This window comes from Pseudophryne corroboree, chromosome 5 (assembly GCF_028390025.1).
Source record: "Pseudophryne corroboree isolate aPseCor3 chromosome 5, aPseCor3.hap2, whole genome shotgun sequence".
Classification (NCBI taxonomy): Eukaryota; Metazoa; Chordata; class Amphibia; order Anura; family Myobatrachidae; genus Pseudophryne; species Pseudophryne corroboree.
The window spans coordinates 287,509,307-287,533,754 of record NC_086448.1 but is presented as its reverse complement, the minus strand read 5'-3'; the positions used below and the strand labels follow the sequence as shown (position 1 = coordinate 287,533,754).

The following is a 24,448-nucleotide window of genomic DNA, read 5'->3' as shown; positions in this document are numbered from 1 at the left end:
TACCCCCCAACTGGGGTCCACTGGGCCGACTGTTGTTTGGTCTCAGGGTCAAAACTGTAAATCCAGGATTCATCACCACTGATGATCTCCCAGAGTTTGAGTGATCGCCATCAAACCTGGCCAGCATGTTGTGGTTCCAAATCACTGAGCCTTCTCTTGCTCTCAAGTCAGATGATGGGGCACCCAGCATTTAGAAATCTTGCTCAGGCCAAGCGTTTTGTGGAGCATCCAATGGATTGATCCCGATGAGATGCCTATCACCTGCTCTAACTGGGCCATGGTCACCCTGGCATCCACCTCCACTATGACCTGCATATTAGCAATGTTTTCTTGGTGATATTGGGCACTGGTCGGCCGCTCCAAAATTCACACATGGTTCCGGATGGTACTTCCTCCCCAAAAGCAGCTTGCAGTTTGTAAAAACTCTCCTGCTTTTGCAGATCACTCTTGTAGTCATATAAGATCATGAGTTTGTGAAGGAAGTGAACATGCTAACTGTTTCGGTGTGCAGTGCTGCTTATATACGGTACTGTGCCTTGACATTTCACAAGAACTTTAGTCAGAGATTACAGTCCACAAAGAGACAGTCAGATTGTTCAAGTCTACCTATACACTGCACATCCAGAAATGTATTGCACATCCCTTGTATGTAGCCATGAGCAAGTGGTTATACATTAAAATAATAATGCAGAGCAGCATTTATGGATACTGAAGGCTATTCATGTTTCTGGACCCTGCACAAGAAGTTGATAATCACAGGCACTTGCTCTGAACAGTTGGTTATTATTGGCACTGCACCAGTTTCTACCAACAGGCATTTAATAATTATACGCATTGTCTAGTTCAGAGCTTCAAGCAGCTGATAATACAGTGTTAGTTCCTGGCTTTTGGGATCAGGGTTGTTGAGACATCAGCAGGGAAACTGAACTCATCCTAGGATTATATTGGCTTGTCAAAGGGAACTGAAATAGAGTATGAATTTATCAGAGCTGGAATACTATAAATATGAAGTGTAAGGCATATGGAAGTGTGAGGTCCATGGCTCCCCTGTTTTGATAAAAGTCGTGGAGGAATCATGTGGAATGCTGTTCATATATTATATTGAGAAATAAAACATTCCCCTTTTACAAATATTATACTTCTTAAATAAACCCCTTAGTGTCATTGAGTAACACATCCAGAGTAAGTACAATTTATAATCTTTTATATTAACTTATTGAATTCACCAAACACTATTCTTTTAAATTCTGGTAGAGTTCTTCTTTAACCCTGTCCTTCTGAACACAAATATAATATTACCGTATTATCCCTTTAAACCGGGACGCTCATGGATTACACAGGTTGATTAAATGCTGGTGAAGTGCAGGCTTGAAGTCAGCCAGCCACAGAACCTGTATAATTCATGAGTGTTTCGGTTTAAAGGATTAGGGGTCTGTCTATTCATGAAGCAGTGAAGAGTGGAATAAAGGACAAGTGGAGGAGTTGCCCATAGCATCCAATCAGCTTTGAAGGAAGCCTTTATCAAATTCATGCTATAAAATATAAAGGGAGATGCTGATTGGTTGCCATGGGCAACTTTTCCACTGGTCTGTTTCTCCACTGTTTCATGAATAAGACCCCTTAGTATGGTAAGCCTACACAAATAGCTTTTTATTTTTGACATTGCATTGTGTAACCCTTTGCATTAACATTTTAAATTCTGGAGGGAAAAACAATTTTTCTACAGTATCTACTTTGAGATTTGCTTTGATTAAAAAAAGAAAATGCTGAATTTCCCTATGGCAATACAGGCAATATTCTTCAAGTATACTTTAAATGACATAAGAGGGAGCATAATTCCATCCTCATATCACAAATAACTCATTACATCTCTTTATTGATGCTGAAGACTTTTCAAAAACTCAAGAATGCTGAAAATGTGAACTTGTTTAGCTCAAGTGTGTCATGTGATGCAATACATTTCTTTCTGCTGCTTTATAGTTATTTAGAAAAGCACATCTGGTCAGTGAGATAGAACGGATTACATATCTTGTGACAGGTGCACTCATATTTTAGATCATTTAGTTGAAGGCCAGCATATGACAATTGCGGAGAGGAACATGTTGGGGTTCTCATGTCTGACTCTCCATTGTCACGGATACACAAATATGACATACCAATTCTACAGTATAAGGTTTGGAATGACAAATGTTTTTCAGTCTTGGGTCTTAAATCTTGAAATCTATATACACTGGATGTCACCATGGTTAGGACGGAATATCATAGTGTCAGCAGTATATTTATTAGTGATGAGCGGGTTCGGTTCTCGGAATCCGAACCCCCCTGAACTTCACCCTTTTTACACGGGTCCGAGGCAGACTCGGATCCTCCCGCCTTGCTCGGTTAACCCGCTGTCGGATTCTCGCGAGATTCGGATTCTATATAAGGAGCCGCGCGTCGCCGCCATTTTTAACTTGTGCATTGGAAATGATAGTGAGAGGACGTGGCTGGCGTCCTCTCACTTTGTTTCAGGGGGCTGCAGTGCAAATATCTTTATTCTGGGGACCAGCAGTATTATAGGAGGAGTACAGTGCAGAGTTTTGCTGACCAGTGACCACCAGTATTATACAGTCTCTGCCTGAAAATCGCTCCATATCTGTGCTGCATTGTAGTATATAGTAGGAGTACAGTGCATAATTTTGCTGACCACCAGTATATAATATATAGGAGTACGGTACAGAAGGTACAGAAGGCCACTATCAGCATTCAGCCACCTCGTGCCGAAGACTGGAGCACCAGCAAACACTCCTGAACCTGCCCCGCCATCATCTGAAGTAAGAGGTGGTAACGAGGTGGAATTCAACCCTCTATATGCTTCAGAGGATGGAGGAGCAGCAAAAGGCCATTCAAGCCTATACAGCTACCTACGATATAGGCAAAGGAGGGGGAATGCACCTGACTCAAGCGCAGTGGAGAATGATTTCAACGTTGTGCAAGGTTCTGCAACCCTTTGAACTTGCCACACGTGAAGTCAGTTCAGACACTGCCAGCCTGAGTCAGGTCATTCCCCTCATCAGGCTTTTGCAGAAGAAGCTGGAGAGATTGAAGGAGGAGCAAAACAGAGCGATTCCGCTAGGCATGTGGGACTTGTGGATGGAGCCCTTAATTTGCTTAACCAGGATTCACGGGTGGTCAATCTGTTGAAATCAGAGCACTACATTTTGGCCACCGTGCTCGATCCTAGATTTAAAACCTACGTTGGATCTCTCTTTCCGGCAGACACAAGTCTGCAGAGGTTCAAAGACCTGCTGGTGAGAAAATTGTCAAGTCAAGCGGAACGTGACCCGTCAACAGCTCCTCCTTCACATTCTCCCGCAACTGGGGTTGCGAGGAAAAGGCTAAGAATTCCAAGCCCACCCGCTGGCGGTGATGCAGGGCAGTCTGGAGTGAGTGCTGACATCTGGTCGGGACTGAAGGACCTGCCAACGATTACTGACATGTCATCTACTGTCACTGCATATGATTCTGTCACCATTGAAAGAATGGTGGAGGATTATATGAGTGACCGCATCCAAGTAGGCACGTCAGACAGTCCGTACGTATACTGGCAGGAAAAAGAGGCAATTTGGAGGCCCTTGCACAAACTTGCTTTATTTTACCTAAGTTGCCCCCCCTCCAGTGTGTACTCCGAAAGAGTGTTTAGTGCAGCCGCTCACCTTGTCAGCAATCGGCGTACGAGGTTACTTACAGAAAATGTGGAGAAGATGATGTTCATCAAAATGAATTATAATCAATTCCTCCGTGGAGACATTCACCAGCAATTGCCTCCAGAAAGTACACAGGGACCTGAGATGGTGGATTCCAGTGGGGACGAATTAATAATCTGTGAGGAGGGGGATGTACACAGTGAAAGGGGTGAGGAATCGGACGATGAGGAGGAGGAGGTGGACATCTTGCCTCTGTAGAGCCAGTTTGTGCAAGGAGAGATTGATTGCTTCTTTTTTGGTGGGGGCCCAAACCAACCAGTCATTTCAGTCACAGTTGTGTGGCAGACCCTGTCGCTGAAATGATGGGTTTGTTAAAGTGTGCATGTCCTGTTTAAACAACATAAGGGTGGGTGGGAGGGCCCAAGGACAATTCCATCTTGCACCTCTTTTTTCTTTCATTTTTCTTTGCATCATGTGCTGTTTGGGGACTATTTTTTTGAAGTGCCATCCTGCCTGACACTGCAGTGCCACTCCTAGATGGGCCAGGTGTTTGTGTCGGCCACTTGTGTCGCTTAGCTTAGCCATCCAGCGACCTTGGTGCACCTCTTTTTTTCTTTGCATCATGTGCTGTTTGGGGACTATTTTTTTGAAGTGCCATCCTGTCTGACACTGCAGTGCCACTCCTAGATGGGCCAGGTGTTTGTGTCGGCCACTTGTGTCGCTTAGCTTAGCCATCCAGCGACCTTGGTGCACCTCTTTTTTTCTTTGCATCATGTGCTGTTTGGGGACTATTTTTTTGAAGTGCCATCCTGTCTGACACTGCAGTGCCACTCCTAGATGGGCCAGGTGTTTGTGTCGGCCACTTGGGTCACTTTAGCTTAGTCATCCAGCGACCTCGGTGCAAATTTTAGGACTAAAAATAATATTGTGAGGTGTGAGGTGTTCAGAATAGACTGAAAATGAGTGGAAATTATGGTTATTGAGGTTAATAATACTATGGGATCAAAATGACCCCCAAATTCTATGATTTAAGCTGTTTTTTAGGGGTCTTTGTTAAAAAACACCCGAATCCAAAACACACCCGAATCCGACAAAAAAATTTCAGGGAGGTTTTGCCAAAACGCGTCCGAATCCAAAACATGGCCGCGGAACCAAATCCAAAACACAAAACCCGAAAAATGTCCGGTGCACATCACTAATATTTATATGATAGACGGACCTTTGTGTGGACAGGGAGATCATATGGGGCCTAGTAACTTAATTCCTTAAATAAAAAAGCGCAAATAAGTATAATTTCTTACACCACATAGAAACTAATTATTGGGGCACTATATTAAGAAAATGATCAAAAGACACAGGCTCCAGGAGTAGATCATCCCTGTAAAGTGTAATAAGCAGTGGCGCTAATAGGGTTCGGGGGGTGGGGAGAGGGGGCGGGTACAAATTACCCGGGCCTGAGCTGCTGGAGGAGCCCGGGTCTGATCCCCCCTTCTATACCTGTGCTGTTGCCAGCATCGGTGGCGCCATCTTCCCAGTGATCTCTTTGTTAAGCGGGCGCTGCACATAGGGCGGTATTCAAATAATATATTACAAATACAGATGGAGCACTGCGCTCTCTCAGCTTTTCATACGTGGGGTGCAATAGTGCTGATTATCGTAATGATCCTCTGCCCTTGAGTCTTGTTTAATAATGTGCCTCTAATGTTTTTCATTGACGTTTGTTTATCACTTGCTCAGGAGCACTGTGTCTCCATTTTTGAATACATAGTTTCTCATATATGCAGTGTGACTTATCATAGTTAACTTTTTACATTGTATACACTCATATTTCCTCTCCAGAGTGGCACATTATTAAACAAGACTCAAGGGCAGAGGATCATTATGATTAGCAGCACTATTGCACCCCATGTATGAATAGCTGAGCGCAATGCTCCATCTATATTTATTATAAGCTTACCAGTAGGGAAGGTCACCTACCGTCACGGCAGCTTGCTTACCCCATTAGCCTTACTTGTTCAGTGCGCAGGTAATATAACCCCTTACTCAAATGATATATCACGCTCAATCTCCTTTCTAAAGTGATCCCCGTTATCGTCCATATCGCGCCCATAGTAATCAGCTTTTGCTGCTTAAAGGGTTAAGCGCTTTGCTACCCCGGAGGTAGAGTGCTGAAATTATGAAACCACGCTCGTCACCAGAAACAGAACGGGTGTGGAAGAGGGAGGGGAGAATTGAATACTGCCCACAGAAATCAAAGAGTCTTTGCTCTCTAGTGGGGCTGGTTGGAGAGGAGGGACCCAATTCCTAATAAAGTAAGGTAGGACGCTGGTCCCATGCCACCACTTCATGTTGAAGATGCACCCATCGGAGGAGCGCGGCACCGCAATTATATCATTATTTAAATATTTTAATAGTAAACTTTATCATCATTACACCCCCCCCCCCCCCCCCCTCCTCCTTTACTGGGGCTCTGTACGGCCCTGGAGATACGTACCAGCACAGATAGTGCACATGCACATCCAGTCGTCCATGCATGTCTTTAGCTTTCTATGGCTGATGCTATCAAAACATGACTTTAGCCATCAGGAGGTACGCTCCAAAAAGCTAAGCTCTGATTTTTTTTCTAGCTTTATACATTGATCACAGCCTTTATAGACTTCTATGGGGGCTGAATTTATGCTGATATATATTTATGATACATTAATACATATGGGGGGGGAACACAAAATTTATGTGGAAATCCTCAGAAAACTTCAGTTTTTGGAGGATTGTTTGCTAAATGATTTGCTTCCTGATTTAATATAGTGAGTGTCTCAAGGCAAGCCTTTTAGCACATTACCTATTGTAGTGCTACAAAGTTTGCTTTTAAGGAATAATGGCCATCATTCGGAGTTGATCGCTCGCTAGTTGTTTTTAGCAGCCGTGCAAACGCATAGTCGCCGCCCACAGGGGAGTGTATTTTCGCTTTGTAAGTGTGCGAACGCTTGTGCAGCCGACCTCTACAAAAACATTTTGTGCAGTTTCAGAGTAGGTCTGAACTTACTCAGCCCTTGCAATCACTTCAGTCTTTTTACTGCCGGAATTGACGTCACACACCCGCCCTCCAAATGCCTGGACACGCATGCGTATTGCCTACCACTCCCAGAAAACGGTCAGTTGACACCCATAAATGCCCTCTTTCTGTAAATCTTGCGATTGGCTGAACATATGGATTCTTCGTTAAATCCATCGCTCAGCAACGATCCGCATTGTACCTGTACGACGCGCCTGCGCATTGTGGTGCATGCGCAGTAGAGACCTGATCGCAGTGCAGCGAAAATCGGCAGCGTGCGTTCAACTCAGAATGTCCCCCAATATCTAAAGAGGTGTGGATTATTAGATCTACACTAAAAAGGTCTACAGTCAGTAGGTCTACATGGTAGACATGCATTAGGTCAACAAGGTCAAAAGGTCGACAAAGAATAGGTAGACAGTAGAAAAGGTCGACAGGGTCAAAAGGTCAACATGGAAATGGTCAACATAAAAAAGGAAGACACCATTTGTTTTGTTTAGGTGGGTGTTTTATCACTTATCTGCCACAAATAAGCCCATTAGTGTACTGTGTGCCCTCATGTGGCTGCTGCGCTCACCATGCTTTGGGCAAGGTGCGTCAAACTGCTATCGCTGCTCTCGGTACAGGTTACTATTCCCAGTCATAGTTCACATGACTACGTTGAAAAAATGAAAATAAATAAATAAATAAAAGAACTTGTGTTGACCATACGTGCCTCGACCATTTCCACGTCGACCCCTTGACCATGTCGACCTTTTGAAATGTCTGCCTTTTACATGTCGACCTTTTGGCCCTGTCGACCTACAGATGTGTCTTCACATATTTTTGCTATTTTTACAGCCATGGCGTTCACATTGCGGGAATGTGTATCGCCATGGCTGTTTTGATATGCTAAAGATGGTGAGTGCGTGCATAAGCACACATGACGCGATCGCACACAGAATGGGCATTATAACTACAGGTAGCGGGAGCATATCCTCCTGTTACCCATCCCCACAGTGTCTCCCAGTCCCCCTGTCACTATACACAGCAGCAGGAGCCTCTTATTCTGTACTGCTCCCACAAGTATAACGCGTTTGCGAGAGCGCACGCATCTGCAAATGCCACAGCATGGTGCGCCTTTGTCCCGTGATGCAAACACATCGCGGGCAAAGATATAAAGCGGCACATCTGTAATGCACGTCTACCATTAGTGGTCAACCTATTGACTGTAGACCAGTAAAAATATATAGACCGGATACCATCTTATGAAGATTTCATCTGAACATGAATTATTGTCTACTAGATGGTAAATATTGCGACCAAAGTATTTCTTTTGGGAACAAAGTGTTTTCTCTTCATTTTATGTCAGAGTTTTTTACCCCTATGTGTCACCATGGATCTTTCATGTTCGGTATTAAATACACTTTTCATTATTTATTTTTTGAACCAGTGTAACACCTCCTTTTATTAGTAATAGTGTCTACTCACTATTCTTTACACTCACACCAGGTACAGGTGTTATTATTTTAAGCACTTGTTGTAGCATTCAGTGCCAATACTTTTCTCACACTCTGACCAATCAGGGCAAAGCCACTCTGATAGAAATGATAAACTCTGATAGAAAATGAAAAATAAAATAAATATAAATATAGACATAAGAAATCCAGGTAATATAGAGGTTAATTTAAAGCCACAATAATCCCAAAATCCATTACATTACACCAGGGGCGGATTGGGAACAAAAAGCGGCCCTGGAAAACTTTGTACTAGTGGCCCCACATGGGCAGCACCAGAGGTGTAAGGTCTAGCCATGGGCCATGGCAGCAGCACCCTCCCCCCAAGACTTTCCAGATAGTGGGCATGTCTAGCATCAAGGGGGAAGTTAAAAGGAAATAAAATTAAATGTTATGAGCACATTATATGATACACCTTCAGAATTTAGGAAACTATATCATTCTTTAGAAAGATATAGTTTCTTGCTTATTACACCAACCGTATCCCAATCACTATTCACTCAATCTTATATGTCAGCCAAGCAGGCAGACAGAGCATACACTAGATCATCTGCAATGACAGGCTAAGTGGCAAAGTAATTTTCATATATGCAAATTAATTTGCATCTTATTCATTATGTCTATAAATAGGACCACATGTCCTCAAACAAAACAGGCCCCACTGGTGCGTCGGCCCACCGGGAATCTTCCCTGTAAACCCTATGGCCAATCCGCCTCTGCATTACACTGTTGGAGTTCCCTTCTTGCTTCTAACTGCTTGTTTTCTCATTGTCTTCATTGCAATACCTGCATATAGACAATGTCCCTGTCTCACTCTCATTCAGCCCTGTCCCTGTCTCATTCAGCCCTGTCCCTGCCTCATCCAGCCCTGTCCTCACATGGGGGAGATTTAACAAATCTTTGAGAGATAAAGTGGGGAGTGTTAAAATACTAACCAATCAGCTTCTGTCATTTTACAGGCTCTGCTACAAAAATTATGGTTACTGTACAAGCTGATTGGTTGCTATAGGCAGAGAGCGTTAGATTTGGGTTGGTTATATTGTTTCTGTGCAGGGTAAATATTGGATGCTTTAGTTTTACACTGCAATTTGATAAATCTCCTCTATGATCATACTAGTGAACAAGTCGCTGTCTCCACTGACTCAGCACAATTGCTTTCTATATACTATACTACTGTCAAAATTAAGTCAATACTACTGTAAAGAAATTTATATCCACCTTAATCCAATAAAGGTAGTCATTACTACTAAGGATATAGACTACTAGAAATTATTGGATATTGTCATTGCACGTTTTGCTGCTTAAAAAAAGGTGTAGTTGTGCTGGATTCTTGATGTAACAAAGCTGTGGTGATCTTTTTTCAGATAATTTTATTTCATATTCTAATGGCACACTTATGATCTGCATAGATATTATCCTAATATCTCTTGATTAGCACTCCATGACATCAATTAGGTGTATTTAAAGGGACAGTACAAAGATTTTTGGGAGTACCATACAACAGCCAATACAGGTGCAAGAAGAGTCTCCTACCACTGACAGCATTATAAAAACCCACAACATATAGAAATAGTGTTTATCTATATTATCACAACAGTGACAGTGATTTATTTAGACTACAAGCGTGCATACTGGAAAGTGATACAGTGATACGTTGTTCAAGTAGTGGTGGTCAGACCCCTGACAAAACAGGGAAGTGATCTATTCTTAGGTGGGTGCATTTGATCTTCCATCAGTATGCTGGTGACCTGCGCAGGTACTGTTTAACACTTGACTCCCTAATATTTGGATTTACCTTGAGAAGCTTTTTGTTAGACTACTCTATCCACTTGATTTCTTGCTGCTTCCTTTTTTCAGTGCTCTCTCATTGGCCCCATTTAGTGGTTACATTGTATGGCAGCTGACAACAGAAGCACTCTTGTTTCACGTAGAGATGCCGAGGGATCGTCTCATCCACAATTCGATGTCTTAGATATGATTGAGGAAAGCAGAAATTCCTGGCGTCATTCTGCGTGAAAGCTTCCTTCTACTTACCTTACCTTTTTGGGTAAGCTCTATCCAATATAGTCATTGTACTTTAAATAAGTCCAGTTTATATATTTCCTTGGGCAGAGTATACACACATTAGTGTTCTTGTCATTAATATTATTTTACCAGTATAGAACAGTCCAACCTCTCCCCTGCACTCTCATTTACCCTGTGCCATTTGTGCGGCACTGTGAGAGTTAACAGCAAATGCAGGCCCTTTGGGACATATCATTTTTGTACCGTTAAAAGTCTCTCATTGAGAATTGGATGCCCATCTGGCAGAAGCCTGGTATAGAGTATATGTCTCGCTTCCTTCAGATCTTTTTGTTTCCAAGTCTATCTAGTTATTTACATCATGATTCACTGAGGTTTTAGATAGGCAAACTTATACAGGCTTAAGGGCCCTGCCGGTCTCATACGACCGGCGGGGTGCACAATTGCGCATACACACTGGACGATGTAGACGATTTGTCGTTACAATATGGCAAATCAGTCCAATATCGTTGTGGTGTATACCCATCCTAAAAATGGCATAGATGTTCCAAATAGATAAACACAAATATAAACAAATATACTATAGATACATATCTTTTTTTAATATTTATAACCATCAGCATAGTAATTTGTTTAAAATTTGATATCCACATAACAATTATTTTTATTTGGCTAATTTAAGTAAAACTATGTGATGTTAAAATATTAAGCTACTTGTCTGAAGTGACCAGAACTTTGAAAACTAAAGACTTTTTTTCAGAGCCGTAACTAGGTGTGGGCAGATGGTGCTTTGCCCACAGCACCGCCCGCATCCATCCTGATTAGCAGGCTGCCTATCTTCAGACACCTGCTGCGCTTCTCGCTGTGTATAATACAGCAGGCAGCGCTGATCACGCAGTCTTTACCCATGTGCTTTGCCCCCCTCACCTGCTCTTGCAAAGTATGTGAACACTTTGCAGAGGGCAGCAGCGGAGACCTGCCACTTAGGGTGCAGCAAGTCTCAGGGGATACACTGTGCTGGACTTATATGGCAGTACCACTGGACTTATACGGCAGTACCCCAGGACTTATACGGAAGTACCACTGGACTTATACGGAAGTACCACTGGACTTATACGGAAGTACCACTGGACTTATATGGCAGTACCCCTGGACTTAAATAGCTGCACCACTGGACTGGACTTATACGGCAGTACCCCTGGACCTATATGGCTGCTCCACTGGACAGGACTTATACGGCAGTACCCCTGGACTTATACGGCAGTACCCTGGATTTATACGGCAGTACTCCTGGACTGGACTTATATGGCAGTACCCCTGGACTTATAAGGCAGTACCCCTGGACTTATACGGCTGCACCACTGGACTGGACTTATACGGTAGTACCCCATGACTTATACGGCAGTACCCCATGACTTATACGGCAGTACACCTGGATTTATACGGCAGTACCCCTGAACTTATACGGCTGCAACACTGGACTGGACTTATACGGCAGTACCCCTGGACATATATGGCAGTACCCCTGGACTTATACGGCAGCACCACTGGACTTATGGCAGCACAGGACACCACCACTGGACTGATGCAGCACAACACAGCACTGAACTGGACTTATACAGCAGCACTTTACTTATGGCAGCACAGGACACCACCACTGTGACTGGACTGATGCAGCACAAGACACAACCATTGGACTGATGCAGCACAAGACAGCATTGGAATGACACAAAAAAGCAGGTTGCCACCCCATGCGCCAAACCACTTTCCCGCACAGACACTGATGAGACACGTCCTCTTGCTGCACTCTCCAATTCCGGAGTGAAAATGGTGGCGACGTGCGGCTCCTTATATGGAATCCAGAACCCGTGAGAATCTGACAGCGGGATAATGATGTTTTGCCTCGTTCTGGTTTTAAGTCTGGTGGGAAGTTCCAAGCCAGGCTCGGAACGTGATGTTCGGGTGGGTTCGGTTCTCAGGGAACCGAACCCGCTCATCCCTAGTATAAAAGTTATTTCACAGTAGTGGATATATTAAAGTATCTGGGGAGAGGGTAGCGGGAAACAAATCTATCCTCTACTAGGAGTTTGAAAATGATTGCAAGATACTGATACATACTTGCCTACCTGACCCTCTCCATGAGGGAGAAAATGCTCTGTTCCTGGAATTTCCTGGTAATGTATGATTGCCATCACACGTGCTGAGGTAGTTAATTGATAAGAAAGGTGTTTCACCACAGGTGATGGCAATCATACATTACCAGGAAAGTCCAGGAACAGAGCATTTTCTCCCTCATGGAGAGGGTGAGGTAGGCAAGTATGTACTGATAGTATATATAGTATATGTAGGGCACCCCGGCCCTAGCCAAAATATAAACTTTCATGAACTTTTTTTTAACTTTTCCTGACAGTGTCACTGCAGGAAGACCATCTGACTCATAGAAAATAAGGAAACAATACATTCTGCTGCATACTAGAGATGAGCGGGTTCGGTTCGTCGAGATCCGAACCCTCCCGAACTTCACCCATTTTATACGGTTCCGAGGCAGACTCGGATTCTCCCGCCTTGCTCGGTTAACCCGAGCGCGCCCGAACTTCATCATCCCGCTGTCGGATTCTCTTGAGATTCGTATTCTATATAAGGAGCCGCGCGTCGCAGCCATTTTCACTCGTGCATTGGAGATGATAGGGAGAGGACGTGCATCGTTCTCTCAGTTGTGTTCAGTGTGCTGCAAATATCTGTACTCAGTGTGCTGCAAATCTCTGTGCTCAGTGTTCTTGCAAATATCTGTGCTCAGTGTGCTGAAAATATCTACGTTCTCTGACTGAAAAACGCTCCATATCTGTGCTGCATTGTAGTATATAGTAGGAGGACAGTGCAGAATTTTGCTGACCAGTGACCACCAGTATTATATCAGTACGGTACAGTAGTCCACTGCTCTACCTACCTCTGTGTCGTCAAGTATACTATCCATCCATACCTGTGGTGCATTTTAGTTGTGCGCAGTATATATAGTAGGAGGACAGTGCAGAATTTTGCTGACCACCAGTATATAATATATAGCAGTACGGTACAGTAGTCCACTGCTCTACCTACCTCTGTGTCGTCAAGTATACTATCCATCCATACCTGTGGTGCATTTTAGTTGTGCGCAGTATATATAGTAGGAGGACAGTGCAGAATTTTGCTGACCACCAGTATATAATATATTGCAGTACGGTACAGTAGTCCACTGCTCTACCTCTGTGTCGTCAAGTATACTACAAAAGTTCAGTAAAATTACCCAAAAATCAAAATTAAAAGCGTCTGATGAGAAGCGTAAACTTGCCAATATGCCATTTACGACACGGAGTGGCAAGGAACGGCTGAGGCCCTAGCCTATGTTCATGGCTAGTGGTTCAGATTCACATGAGGATGGAAGCACTCATCCTCTCGCTAGAAAACTGCAGTGCCACTCCTAGATGGGCCAGGTGTTTGTGTCGGCCACTTGTGTCGCTTAACTTAGCCATCCAGCGACCTTGGTGCACCTCTTTTTTTCTTTGCATCATGTGCTGTTTGGGGACTATTTTTAAATCTGCCATCCTGTCTGACACTGCAGTGCCACTCCTAGATGGGCTAGGTGTTTGTGTCGGCCACTTGTGTCGCTTAGCTTAGCCACCCAGCGACCTTGGTGCACCTCTTTTTTTCTTTGCATCATGTGCTGTTTGGGGACTATTTTTTAAATCTGCCATCCTGTCTGACACTGCAGTGCCACTCCTAGATGGGCCAGGTGTTTGTGTCGGCCACTTGTGTCGCTTAGCTTAGCCATCCAGCGACCTTGGTGCACCTCTTTTTTCTTTGCATCATGTGCTGTTTGGGGACTATTTTTTAAATCTGCCATCCTGTCTGACACTGCAGTGCCACTCTTAGATGGGCCAGGTGTTTGTGTCGGCCACTTGTGTTGCTTAGCTTAGCCATCTAGCGACCTTGGTGCACCTCTTTTTTTCTTTGCATCATGTGCTGTTTGGGGACTATTTTTTAAATCTGCCATCCTGTCTGACACTGCAGTGCCACTTCTAGATGGGCCAGGTGTTTGTGTCGGCCACTTGTGTCGCTTAGCTTAACCATCCAGCGACCTTGGTGCACCTCTTTTTTTCTTTGCATCATGTGCTGTTTGGGGACTATTTTTTAAATCTGCCATCCTGTCTCACACTGCAGTGCCACTCCTAGATGGGCCAGGTGTTTGTGTCGGCCACTTGGGTCGCTTAGCTTAGCCATCCAGCGACCTCGGTGCAAATTTTATGACTAAAAATAATATTGTGAGGTGTGAGGTGTGAGATGTTCAGAAAAGACTGGAAATGAGTGGAAATTATGGTTATTGAGGTTAATAATACTATGGGATCAAAATTACCCCCAAATTCTATGATTTAAGCTGTTTTTGAGGGTTTTTTTGTAAAAATACTCCCGCATCCAAAACACACCCGAATCCGACAAAAAAATTTCAGGGAGGTTTTGCCAAAACGCGTCCGAATCCAAAACACGGCCGCGGAACCGAATCCAAAACCAAAACACAAAACCCGAAAAATTTCCGATGCACATCACTACTGCATACCTCCCAACATGACCCTCTCCAGGAGGGACAGAATGCTCTGCTCCTGGACTTCCCTCATAATTTATGATTGCCATCACCTGTGCTTAAAACACCTTTCTTATCCATTAACCTGCTCAGAACAGGTGCAAGCAATCATACATTAAGAGAAAAGTCCAGAAGCAGAGCATTCTGTCCCTCCTGGAGAGGGTCATGTTGGGAGGTATGCTGCTGCGTCTCACTGATGTCCCACAAATGCAGATCATTTCAAAGGTTTTACAGCTAAATGTATTGGCATGTATCTATACAGCATTGCAGGCCAATAGTGCGCTTTTAGATTTTATTTTTTTAAACCACTGGAATCTTAATTACTTCTAAAGTGCTGCAACTGCAATGGTAGTGCTAATAAAATATAATTTTGTCTTTCAGTAAAAAAGTAAATATAAAAACCTACTAACAGTTACATGGCATATTGCTTAAAATAGAGGTTCCCAAACTCCACCATTATAGTCCAGGTTTTAAGGATATCCATGCTTGAGACCAGTTGGTTAAACCAAACTGACTGATGTACTTATTAAGTCACCCTTTCTCAAACATGGATATCCTTAAAACCTGAACTGTAATGCATACCTCAGAACATGACCCTCTCCAGGAGGGACAGAATGCTCTGCTCCTGGATTTCCCTCTTAATTTATGATTGCCATCACCTGTGCTGAAACACCTTTCTTTATTCATTTACCTGTTCAAAATAGGTGCTGGCAATCACAAATTAAGAAAAAAGTCCAGAAGCAGAGCATTGTGTCCCTCTTGGAGAGGGTTATGTTGGGAGGTATGGTAATGGTAGAGTTTGGGAAACTCTGGCTTTAAAGATAGTGACTAAAGACTAGTTGTTTCCATCTAAGTGGTCTGTTGTATGCTGTCGAAGTCAAAAATATTACATAAAGAGAACATACAAACTACACACATTTAAGTCGCTATACTTGCAAATACGCGCAGCGAGCACAGCCATATATGGTAACACACACATTTACACGGACATGCCACAGAGATGGATTTGACACTTATTTCATACAGTACATAATTATAATAATATCAAGCGCCAGACATCATGATGATTTAAAATTACCTAATGAATTAATGTCATGAATGTGTATTATTTGAACGGAACCAGATACACCTGTCATGTTTACTATTAAAACAAAAAGATTTGTGTGTAGATTAATTTGATACTTGTTATTAAGTTGTGGGACATTGCAGCGGATAATTATGATTACATGTATAAAAGCTAAAATCACTTTGTTAGAACAATGAATGTTACAGTGGACAGGGAACTCAGGCCAGCCCTTTGGCAGTCTTCAAGGCTGAACCTGATCAGCATATACAAAGAGAATAGTGACTCATCATGAACCCCTCCCCCAGAAACTAGTTAACACATTTTGCTGGTCACACAGGAAGGTAGTTCCTGTTTCTTTTGGTCTCAGAGTTACTTGCTTTTTGGTCTCAGAGGAAGATGGAGGTCTTGCATGATTTTACAAAGAGAGAGAAAGAGAGTCATATGGAGGGACAAATTTATATGAGAAAGATATGGTAATTGTATCGCTGGCATGTAACTGAAATTGTATGTAATTGTATGTAATTGCATGTTTTAACTGCCTACTGTGTGAGTGTAACCATGTAACTATAGGTATACTGTACTTTGTAATATATATTGAATCCATATCCCTTTTTAATAGCAAATATATACTTCAATGAGTTTGGAACTCAGATAATGTGTGGGTGTATTGTTTTCTCTCACGGGATACAGTGTTTTGCGATGTACAGCGCACTTTTATCGTGTATGGTAATAAGAGGTGCAGGCATTTACAATATATATTGGAGCGGGCATTTTAAATATTTGTGAGAAATCAATTTGGCATTCTTAGATGAGGCCTCTTACGGGATATCAGGGTCTTAATGATGCACTGTACATTACAAATGTGGCTGTAATTAACCGGCTCCAATGGATGCATTAAGAAGCTGATGAAAATAACATTCACGTTAATGTATTTTTGTGTTATCAGTAAGCCAATGATATGAAATTCAAGGGACAATGCATTTCTCATAACATTTCAGATGCTAAAATGTATTTTTATTGTTGCATAACAAGGTCCAAATAAGTCATATTGTGTTTGATTCAGATTGGATTGTTTATCTGTTTAAGTAGGTTTAAAAGTACATTTAAAAGTTGCTGCATAGCCTTGATATAGTGGTTTTTTTTTAACTCAGGCCTAAAATAACTTCAGGTGCTGTATGATGTGTGATTTCTTTGTGACAAAGGAAGCCGCATGGTCTGTCCTCCATTTTGGACTAACCACATGGCCTGTCCACCATTTTGTGTAACCCTCATGGATGTGGAAGGGGGAGGAGCAGCGGCCATTTTGGGAAGGTTATTTTTCTAAATGGCTGATTTTCACTGCTCAGAATAATCAGCTTTCCTTGGTCACATAAAACACCATTTATGAGTTACCAATGCATTTATTTAACCCATGCCATAGTCAATTACAAATAGTTTCAGCTGGGCCTAGTGAAAGTTAATAGTGAGATGAATACTTAGTGTAAGAATTACACACAGATATAAAAAAAAGTTTTTTTTTCTTTTACCTCTAGGATTCAGTTAAATCTGCTTGCTAGTTTAGGATAGCCATTGAAATGTTAATTAACCTGTCCCACTACCCTCTTGAACAGGCATATGAACCTCTGTTGATATGCAAATTACAGACTTTAAAGGAAATGCATTCATTCAGTAGGTGTGTACTGTGTGGGGGGTCTATGAGAGTCAAGTGATATATATTATATAAATATATATTATATATAATATTATAATAATTATGTGTATATTTATATCAGTGTATGTTTTGCAAGATAGCTATCCAATCTGAATCATATCATTTAAATTATTGATTATTGCTAGAGTCATTATAGATCTGTGTGAAATAGGATACATTTGTTGGTATAAAGTTAAAACTAAAATAAATATTTAAGGAAGTAAGCGTAAAGCACAAACACAGTCTGGCCTAGCTGTAAAGGTTATACGGAACAAGTGTGTGTTGTGTTTAGTGGGCAATAGTAGTTTTTATTGCTCACATTTATAGAAGCTGTGTGATTTGTTTTATTGCAGACGCAGGGTTTTGTACACGTGTCTCGGGCAAAGTAAAGGACTGTGCACGCAGCGTAAGAGACACGCACGGTCGCGTGTTTACGCAAATTGCGTAAGAATATGGGCGCTAAGTACAAATTACACAATAATTCATTTAGTTTAAAGGTGGGACAGTAGCCATGCTACAATAGCACAAAACTACCCGGTTTCTAAAAATTTTTTAGTATAAAAACAAAATTTAGTATAAATAATTTTTTACAAAATTGCCTCTGGGGTAAAGCTGCCTATCTGAATGAATTTAAATTTTCTGTACAGAAAAACAAAGTGTATTTGAGTGAGCGAACGCAGGAGTGAGTGGATACTGAACCCAAGAACTGAAGTGGTCTGAAGTGGTCTGAAGTGGTAACACTGGGTTAGTAGAGGCCCAGGGGCGTAGGGTTCGCTACCCTGCGTTATTAGGAACTGAAGTGGTCGCAAGTGGTCTGAAGTGGTATCCCATACAACTGAAGTGGTCTAAAGTGGTCTGGAGTGGTCTAGGCTAAAGTGGTCTACAGCAATTGTAGGGCATATAGACAACTAGTATCTATAAGCTGTACTATTGCATTGCATGTCCGTGTGTTCTGCACAGCACAACGTGATACCATTGTGTCACATGCGCTGTGGAAGAGCATACGCAGACGTGATTGAATAGACAAAAGGGGTTTTTCTTTGACAACGTCGGGAAATCTCCCTGGTGGGCTTCACTAGAAAGGGTGAAGGATAGTTATCTAATTTCTCTGTTTTTCACCCTGCAAACAATTCCAGTTGAAAGATACCGAAAAGGAATTTTTCGCTGCCTCTCTCAGGAAAATATTCCAAACAGAACTTCCGCCGAAAGAAATTACGGTGTTGTAAGGTCTGATAGGGGCCCTAGGTTGGGTACATTGCCTTCGCTATCGATAGTGTATGGTAGTACTGGTCAACGTGGGCGGTGAGCGGGTGGAAGTGCTCGGAGAACTTTCACCATCGCCTTATATTGAGTATTTTGGTGTTTGTGGGAAAAGGCCCACAATTATGGGAGCCAGTTGCTCAAGTAAGGGACGTTTAACCAGGGTTCAGGTTGTATAGCCGCGGCCCAGGGGGTCAGCGTAATTTAAAGGAAAAAGTATTATGTGTGGGAAATATGGTCCACACGCTGAAGACTTTTTGTCTGAATGGGAATGTATGACTGACAAAGATAGGGAACCATTCCCTAAGGTGAGCAGCTGTGAACCAGAGGTATTGCAGAACTTAAGGATAAGAATATGTCTGATAAAATCCCGAAAACAAAGAGTCAGACATACAAATTGTTTAAACCTGTGACAGCAAGAGGGGTTGGCGAGTTTGATCCTAAGGTATTGCAGGTGGTATGTTTAACCAAAGTCATATAAGACAAGAATTGAAATATAAGAACTGTTTGAACTTGTAGCAACAATAAATAAGTAGGAAGAAAAAAAAAGAGAGAATGCAAGTACACCGCCTTATGTAGATGTGGAAGCAGTTACGGCCAGCATACAAACTAAAGAAAATAATAAAAATATGAAAAATATGACTGTAACCTATATATGTACTAATGAATGTTGAAGTTTTATTTAGGAGGAGAAGGTGACCTGATTGTTTTCAGCCATTTCTCATGCACCCAGAGGAGTATCCAACCGGTAAAAGAAGAGCAGTAGCCTGTGGGGAAGTGGCTGAGATCAGTGGAACAGGTAAGTATGGTATCATTTGTGTACATATATAGTAAAACCCCCCAAAAAATAAAAAATCAAGAAAGTAACGTCAGAAATGGAGAAAAATCTGTCCGCACATTAGTATTTGCCAGTAGGAAAGCGGACAGAGACAAGGTAACCCCAGGGTATTTCTTTCAGTTACCATATAAGAAGTATTCATTCCTAGTAATGCCCCTAGTAAAGATGAGCTTGGAAATGTTTGTAGGATCACGTACAGTCCCTTAATACGGGATGAGAAGGATTGAATGAAATACTTTGCATGACCTAGAAGCTTGTTACATTTTTTTTTTTTTTTGTCTCTTGCAGAAATAGAAAAACTCTCCACAGGATAAGATCACTGGTAAACACTAATTCGGCAAGTGGGAGGTGGCTGTCTCTGTGCAAATGGACGGGCTCAATAAGGCATTGAGTGTCAGGGTGCAGACTTCTTTGCAAAATTGGAAAGGTCACAGTAGCTAATTTTAGATAGTGTGCTATTGAACATCAGAAGAATAGTGCTAGGCACAGAGAACAACAGGTGGAGAGGTTGAGGATGGTAAGTATACTGGCACATACAGGAAAGACCCATCAGTCCAAACCCCAGATCCCAAATGGTCAATAATATGTTACACTTGTAGGAAGGAAGGGCATTTTGCCAGAGATTGTAGGAGTAGTAGGACACATAGTCAATATAGATCCCCTAGACAGAAAACACAAGCCACATTATTAAACACATAGACGGGACCAAGGGACATATAGTAAGGAATCATAAGCCATATAGAAAACACAGATTTGGTTAATGGGAAGAACAGAATAAATGCAACTTACTAATGTTACATTTCACTGTTCTAGATGCATGTCCATCACAGGTAGAGGAAATTAACTCACAGATACCGGGTTCCCTATGAACTTAGGATGGACAGGACAAGATACAAAAATTTGTGTTCCCTGCAGGAAGAGGCAGTCTGGAGGACAAAGGGGTATGGCCAGGAGTCCTCAGGACCGTGGGCAGGTGTACACAGCAAGCCAGTAGCCCTCAGTGCCTACCTTCCAAGTCTAGCTGAGGTGGCACACGGTCTGACTCATCTAGGCAAAGACGGTAGGTGCAGGCTGATGAGAGCCTACTGGTGTGCGCCAGGATTCTATTCTCATGCAGGTAAGAGAGCAATGACCTGTCTTACTTGCTTGAGGAAGAATATTGGTAAAGCAATACCAACAGAGCCATCCCATATCCCTCCTGCAGACAGATCTTTGCAGGAAATACAAATCGACTTCGTACAGTTAACACCTCTTAGGAATTATTGTTATGTATTGGTGTGCACTGATGTTTTCTTAAACTGGGTAGAGGCATTTCCTGCCACCACGGATGCTGCTGTGTTTACCGCAAAGAAAAATTGCGCAGAAATTTGTGTGTAGATAATGGTACCCCTAGAAGTAGGAGCAAAGCTTGAAATTGTACTGTGGTGATCATAGATACTGTCACTAGTATTATGTAGCTTCGGAACCACTCCCAGATCTTTACTCAACGAATCACCCTCTTCGAAATTTGTTTTTGTTTTTGTTTTGGTATTTGTGTCTTTTTTGGGTTGTTTTTGGAAGACAACCTCATGTCATGATTGATCCGCACAATGATCAGAAATACAACAATGAGGTGACAGTACAGTACCTTGTTGAGATGAGCCAGCATTTGAGAACTTGACAAAAGAACTTGAAACTGTTGATTGCTGGTATGCCAAATGCTAACTGTATTGATTATGAACCAGGAGACTGTGTGATTGCCCTTACGCTCAGGTTGCCTAATAGACAGGTGGGAAGGACCATACCAAGATTTGTTGACAGCACTAAAGGTCGCCGAAAGAGACTTGGGTCCACTCGTCCCACTGCAAGAAGGTCGCTGACCCGGAGAGAACTCGTGACAAAGTAGTTTATTGCTCACATTCATCGAGTTTGTGAACTGTGTGTTCGTAGTGAACTGTGTGTTCCAAGTGAACTGTGTGTTCAAAGAGCAAGGCGGAGAGCAAAGTGAACTGTGTGTTCCAAGTGAACTGTGTATTCAAAGAGCAAGGCAAAGAGATCGCAAAAGTATCACCAGAGACTCTGTTCCGTGAAGACTGAGAGGCGGCACTGTTGGACACTACCTGAGCATACTAAAGGACTGCAGAAAGACAAGTCATTATAATTGATTTGTTATGAACAAGAGTTGTTTTGTTCTATTTCTCTTTTCTCTCTTTCCCGCTGACAAACATTTTCTTTCAAGATTTTCTATTTTTGCAAGGTTTTTTTATGAGGAGTCGAGTGTGAGACTGGAACTGGTTCTGTAGGAAGGAGTGATTTCCTTATAGGATCCCAGGATTAGCCGATCAGTTTGTTAAAATCAGAGAAAAATCAAAGTTCTAGTAGTTATGGAGTTCAGAGGTAATCAGGAACAGCCAGACAATGGCTATTCACACATTGCAGATAAAGAGCTCATTAATATATGTGGAAGAAAGGTTTATGAGTGGCTCTCCCCGAACTCCGAAGGTTTATGTTATTTAAGAAGGACACTACTTATAACCCTTGTTCAATTATTAAACAGACCTAGCATACATTCCAGAAATGGAAACAATGTTCAGAAAATTATAGGAATATGTAGATCATGAAAATTTTATATGTCACTGTCACGATTTGTTTGGGTCTTCTTCATCTACCCAACAGAACCTCAATCGAATCCAAACATCAGTGTACAGAGACGTAGGTACATGTATGTGTGAAATGTTCGTCGCAAATCAGACATTATAGGCCAAAGCACTGTCCCAGCATACTCTATAGGTTGAATGTTGTCCCACACCCAACCAGTGGTCCTGTGACCGCCGAGTGCATATAGAGGATGTCTCGTCCTCCTCCCTGTCTTCCCTAAATATAGTCAAGTGTCTGATTTGCGAAATGCATACATACTTGTGTCTAGGTCACCGATTATGGTATGAAATATTTTTTTCTTATGTTAATAATTGATGGCAGTTATTGTTTACTGCCAAAGGGTGGACTGTCAAAGTAAAAAATATTACATAAAGAGAACATACAAACTACACACATTTAAGTCGCTATACTTGCAAATACGCGCAGCGAGCACAGCCATATATGGTAACACGCGCATTTACACGGACATGCCACAGAGATGGATTCGACACTTATTTCATACAGTACATAATTATAATAATATCAAGCGCCAGACATCATGATGATTTAAAATTACCTAATGAATTAATGTCATGAATGTGTATTATTTGAACGGAACCAGATACACCTGTCATGTTTACTATTAAAACAAGCAGATTGGTGTGTAGTTTAATTTGATACTTGTTATTAAGTTGTGGGACATTGCAGCGGATAATTATGATTACATATATAAAAGCTAAAATCACTTTGCTAGAACAATGAATGTTACAGTGGACAGGGAACTCAGGCCAGCCCTTTGGCAGTCTTCAAGGCTGAACCTGATCAGCATATACAAAGAGAATAGTGACTCATCATGAACCCCTCCCCCAGAAACTAGTTAACACATTTTGCTGGTCACACAGGAAGGTAGTTCCTGTTTCTTTTGGTCTCAGAGTTACTTGCTTTTTGGTCTCAGAGGAAGATGGAGGTCTTGCATGATTTTACAGAGAGAGAGAGAGAGTCATATGGAGGGACAAATGTATATGAGAAAGATATCGTAATTGTATCGCTGGCATGTAACTGAAATTGTATGTAATTGTATGTTTTAACTGCCTACTGTGTGAGTGTAACCATGTAACTATAGGTATACTGTACTTTGTAATATATATTGAATCCATATCCCTTTTTAATAGCAAATATATACTTCAATGAGCTTTGGAACTCAGATAATGTGTGGGTGTATTGTTTTCTCTTACGGGATACAGTGTTTTGCGATGTACAGCGCACTTTTATCGTATATGGTAATAAGAGGTGCAGGCATTTACAATATATATTAGAGCGGGCATTTTAAATATTTGTGAGAAATCAATTTGGCATTCTTAATGCTAACAGAGCGGAGCAGTCATGTGATGGCCCAATAAGATGTAAAAATAGGAGCTCATTGGGCTAACTGCCCAAATTAACATCAATACTCATAGGGCATCCTTATGTCATGAAATGTTCTACCAGTCACTGGCGTATCTATAATGGGTGCCGAGTGTTATGACCGCTGCACCCATTTTTTAAATGCTTACCCCTCCGGAGTCCCACGCTGACGTCAGCAGCGCTCTGGAATCACAGTGAAAATGGCGCAGCCGCCATTTTCATGGTGTTCTCACATGCGCAGTAAATAATTCACTGGGAAAATGCCCACTGCGCCATTTTTCTTGGTGATCGGCACATGCATAGTAGAGCCTGAGCCCTTTAGTGCTCAGACTCTCCAGCTCTGGCAACAGGGAAGAGGGGGCCTGAATGGAGTAGGCAGCACACGGGCCTCCTTCTCTTCTAGAGCGCCCCTGCTTCCAGTGATAGGATTAGGAGCACTAATCTGGAGATTCTACTCCTTTGAAACATGACATTGGGGGTCATTCCGAGTTGTTTGCTCATTGCTGATTTTCGCTATGCTGCGATTTGTTGCAAAATGCGCATGCGCAAGGCACGCAGGGCGCATGCACTTAGTTATTTAACTAAAATCTTAGTAGATTTGCTGTGGATCCTGTGGCGCTTTTCAGTCGCTCTGCTGATCGGTGAGTGATTCACAGGAAAGGAGCGTTTCTGGGTGGTAACTGAGTGTTTTCTGGGAGTGTGC

At 42.2% G+C, this 24,448-nt stretch overlaps 1 protein-coding gene across 1 annotated transcript in view; it reads left to right on the top strand.

Moving 5' to 3' along the window:
• The window catches only part of LOC134929594 (general transcription factor II-I repeat domain-containing protein 2-like), a 64,794-nt gene extending 59,219 nt beyond the window's left edge, over positions 1-5,575 (top strand). The window contains exon 5 of the mRNA XM_063925182.1: positions 5,526-5,575. Coding sequence (XP_063781252.1) covers positions 5,526-5,575 — 50 coding nt within the window. The remainder of the gene's footprint in view (positions 1-5,525) is intronic.
• The last annotated feature ends 18,873 nt before the right edge of the window (positions 5,576-24,448 follow it).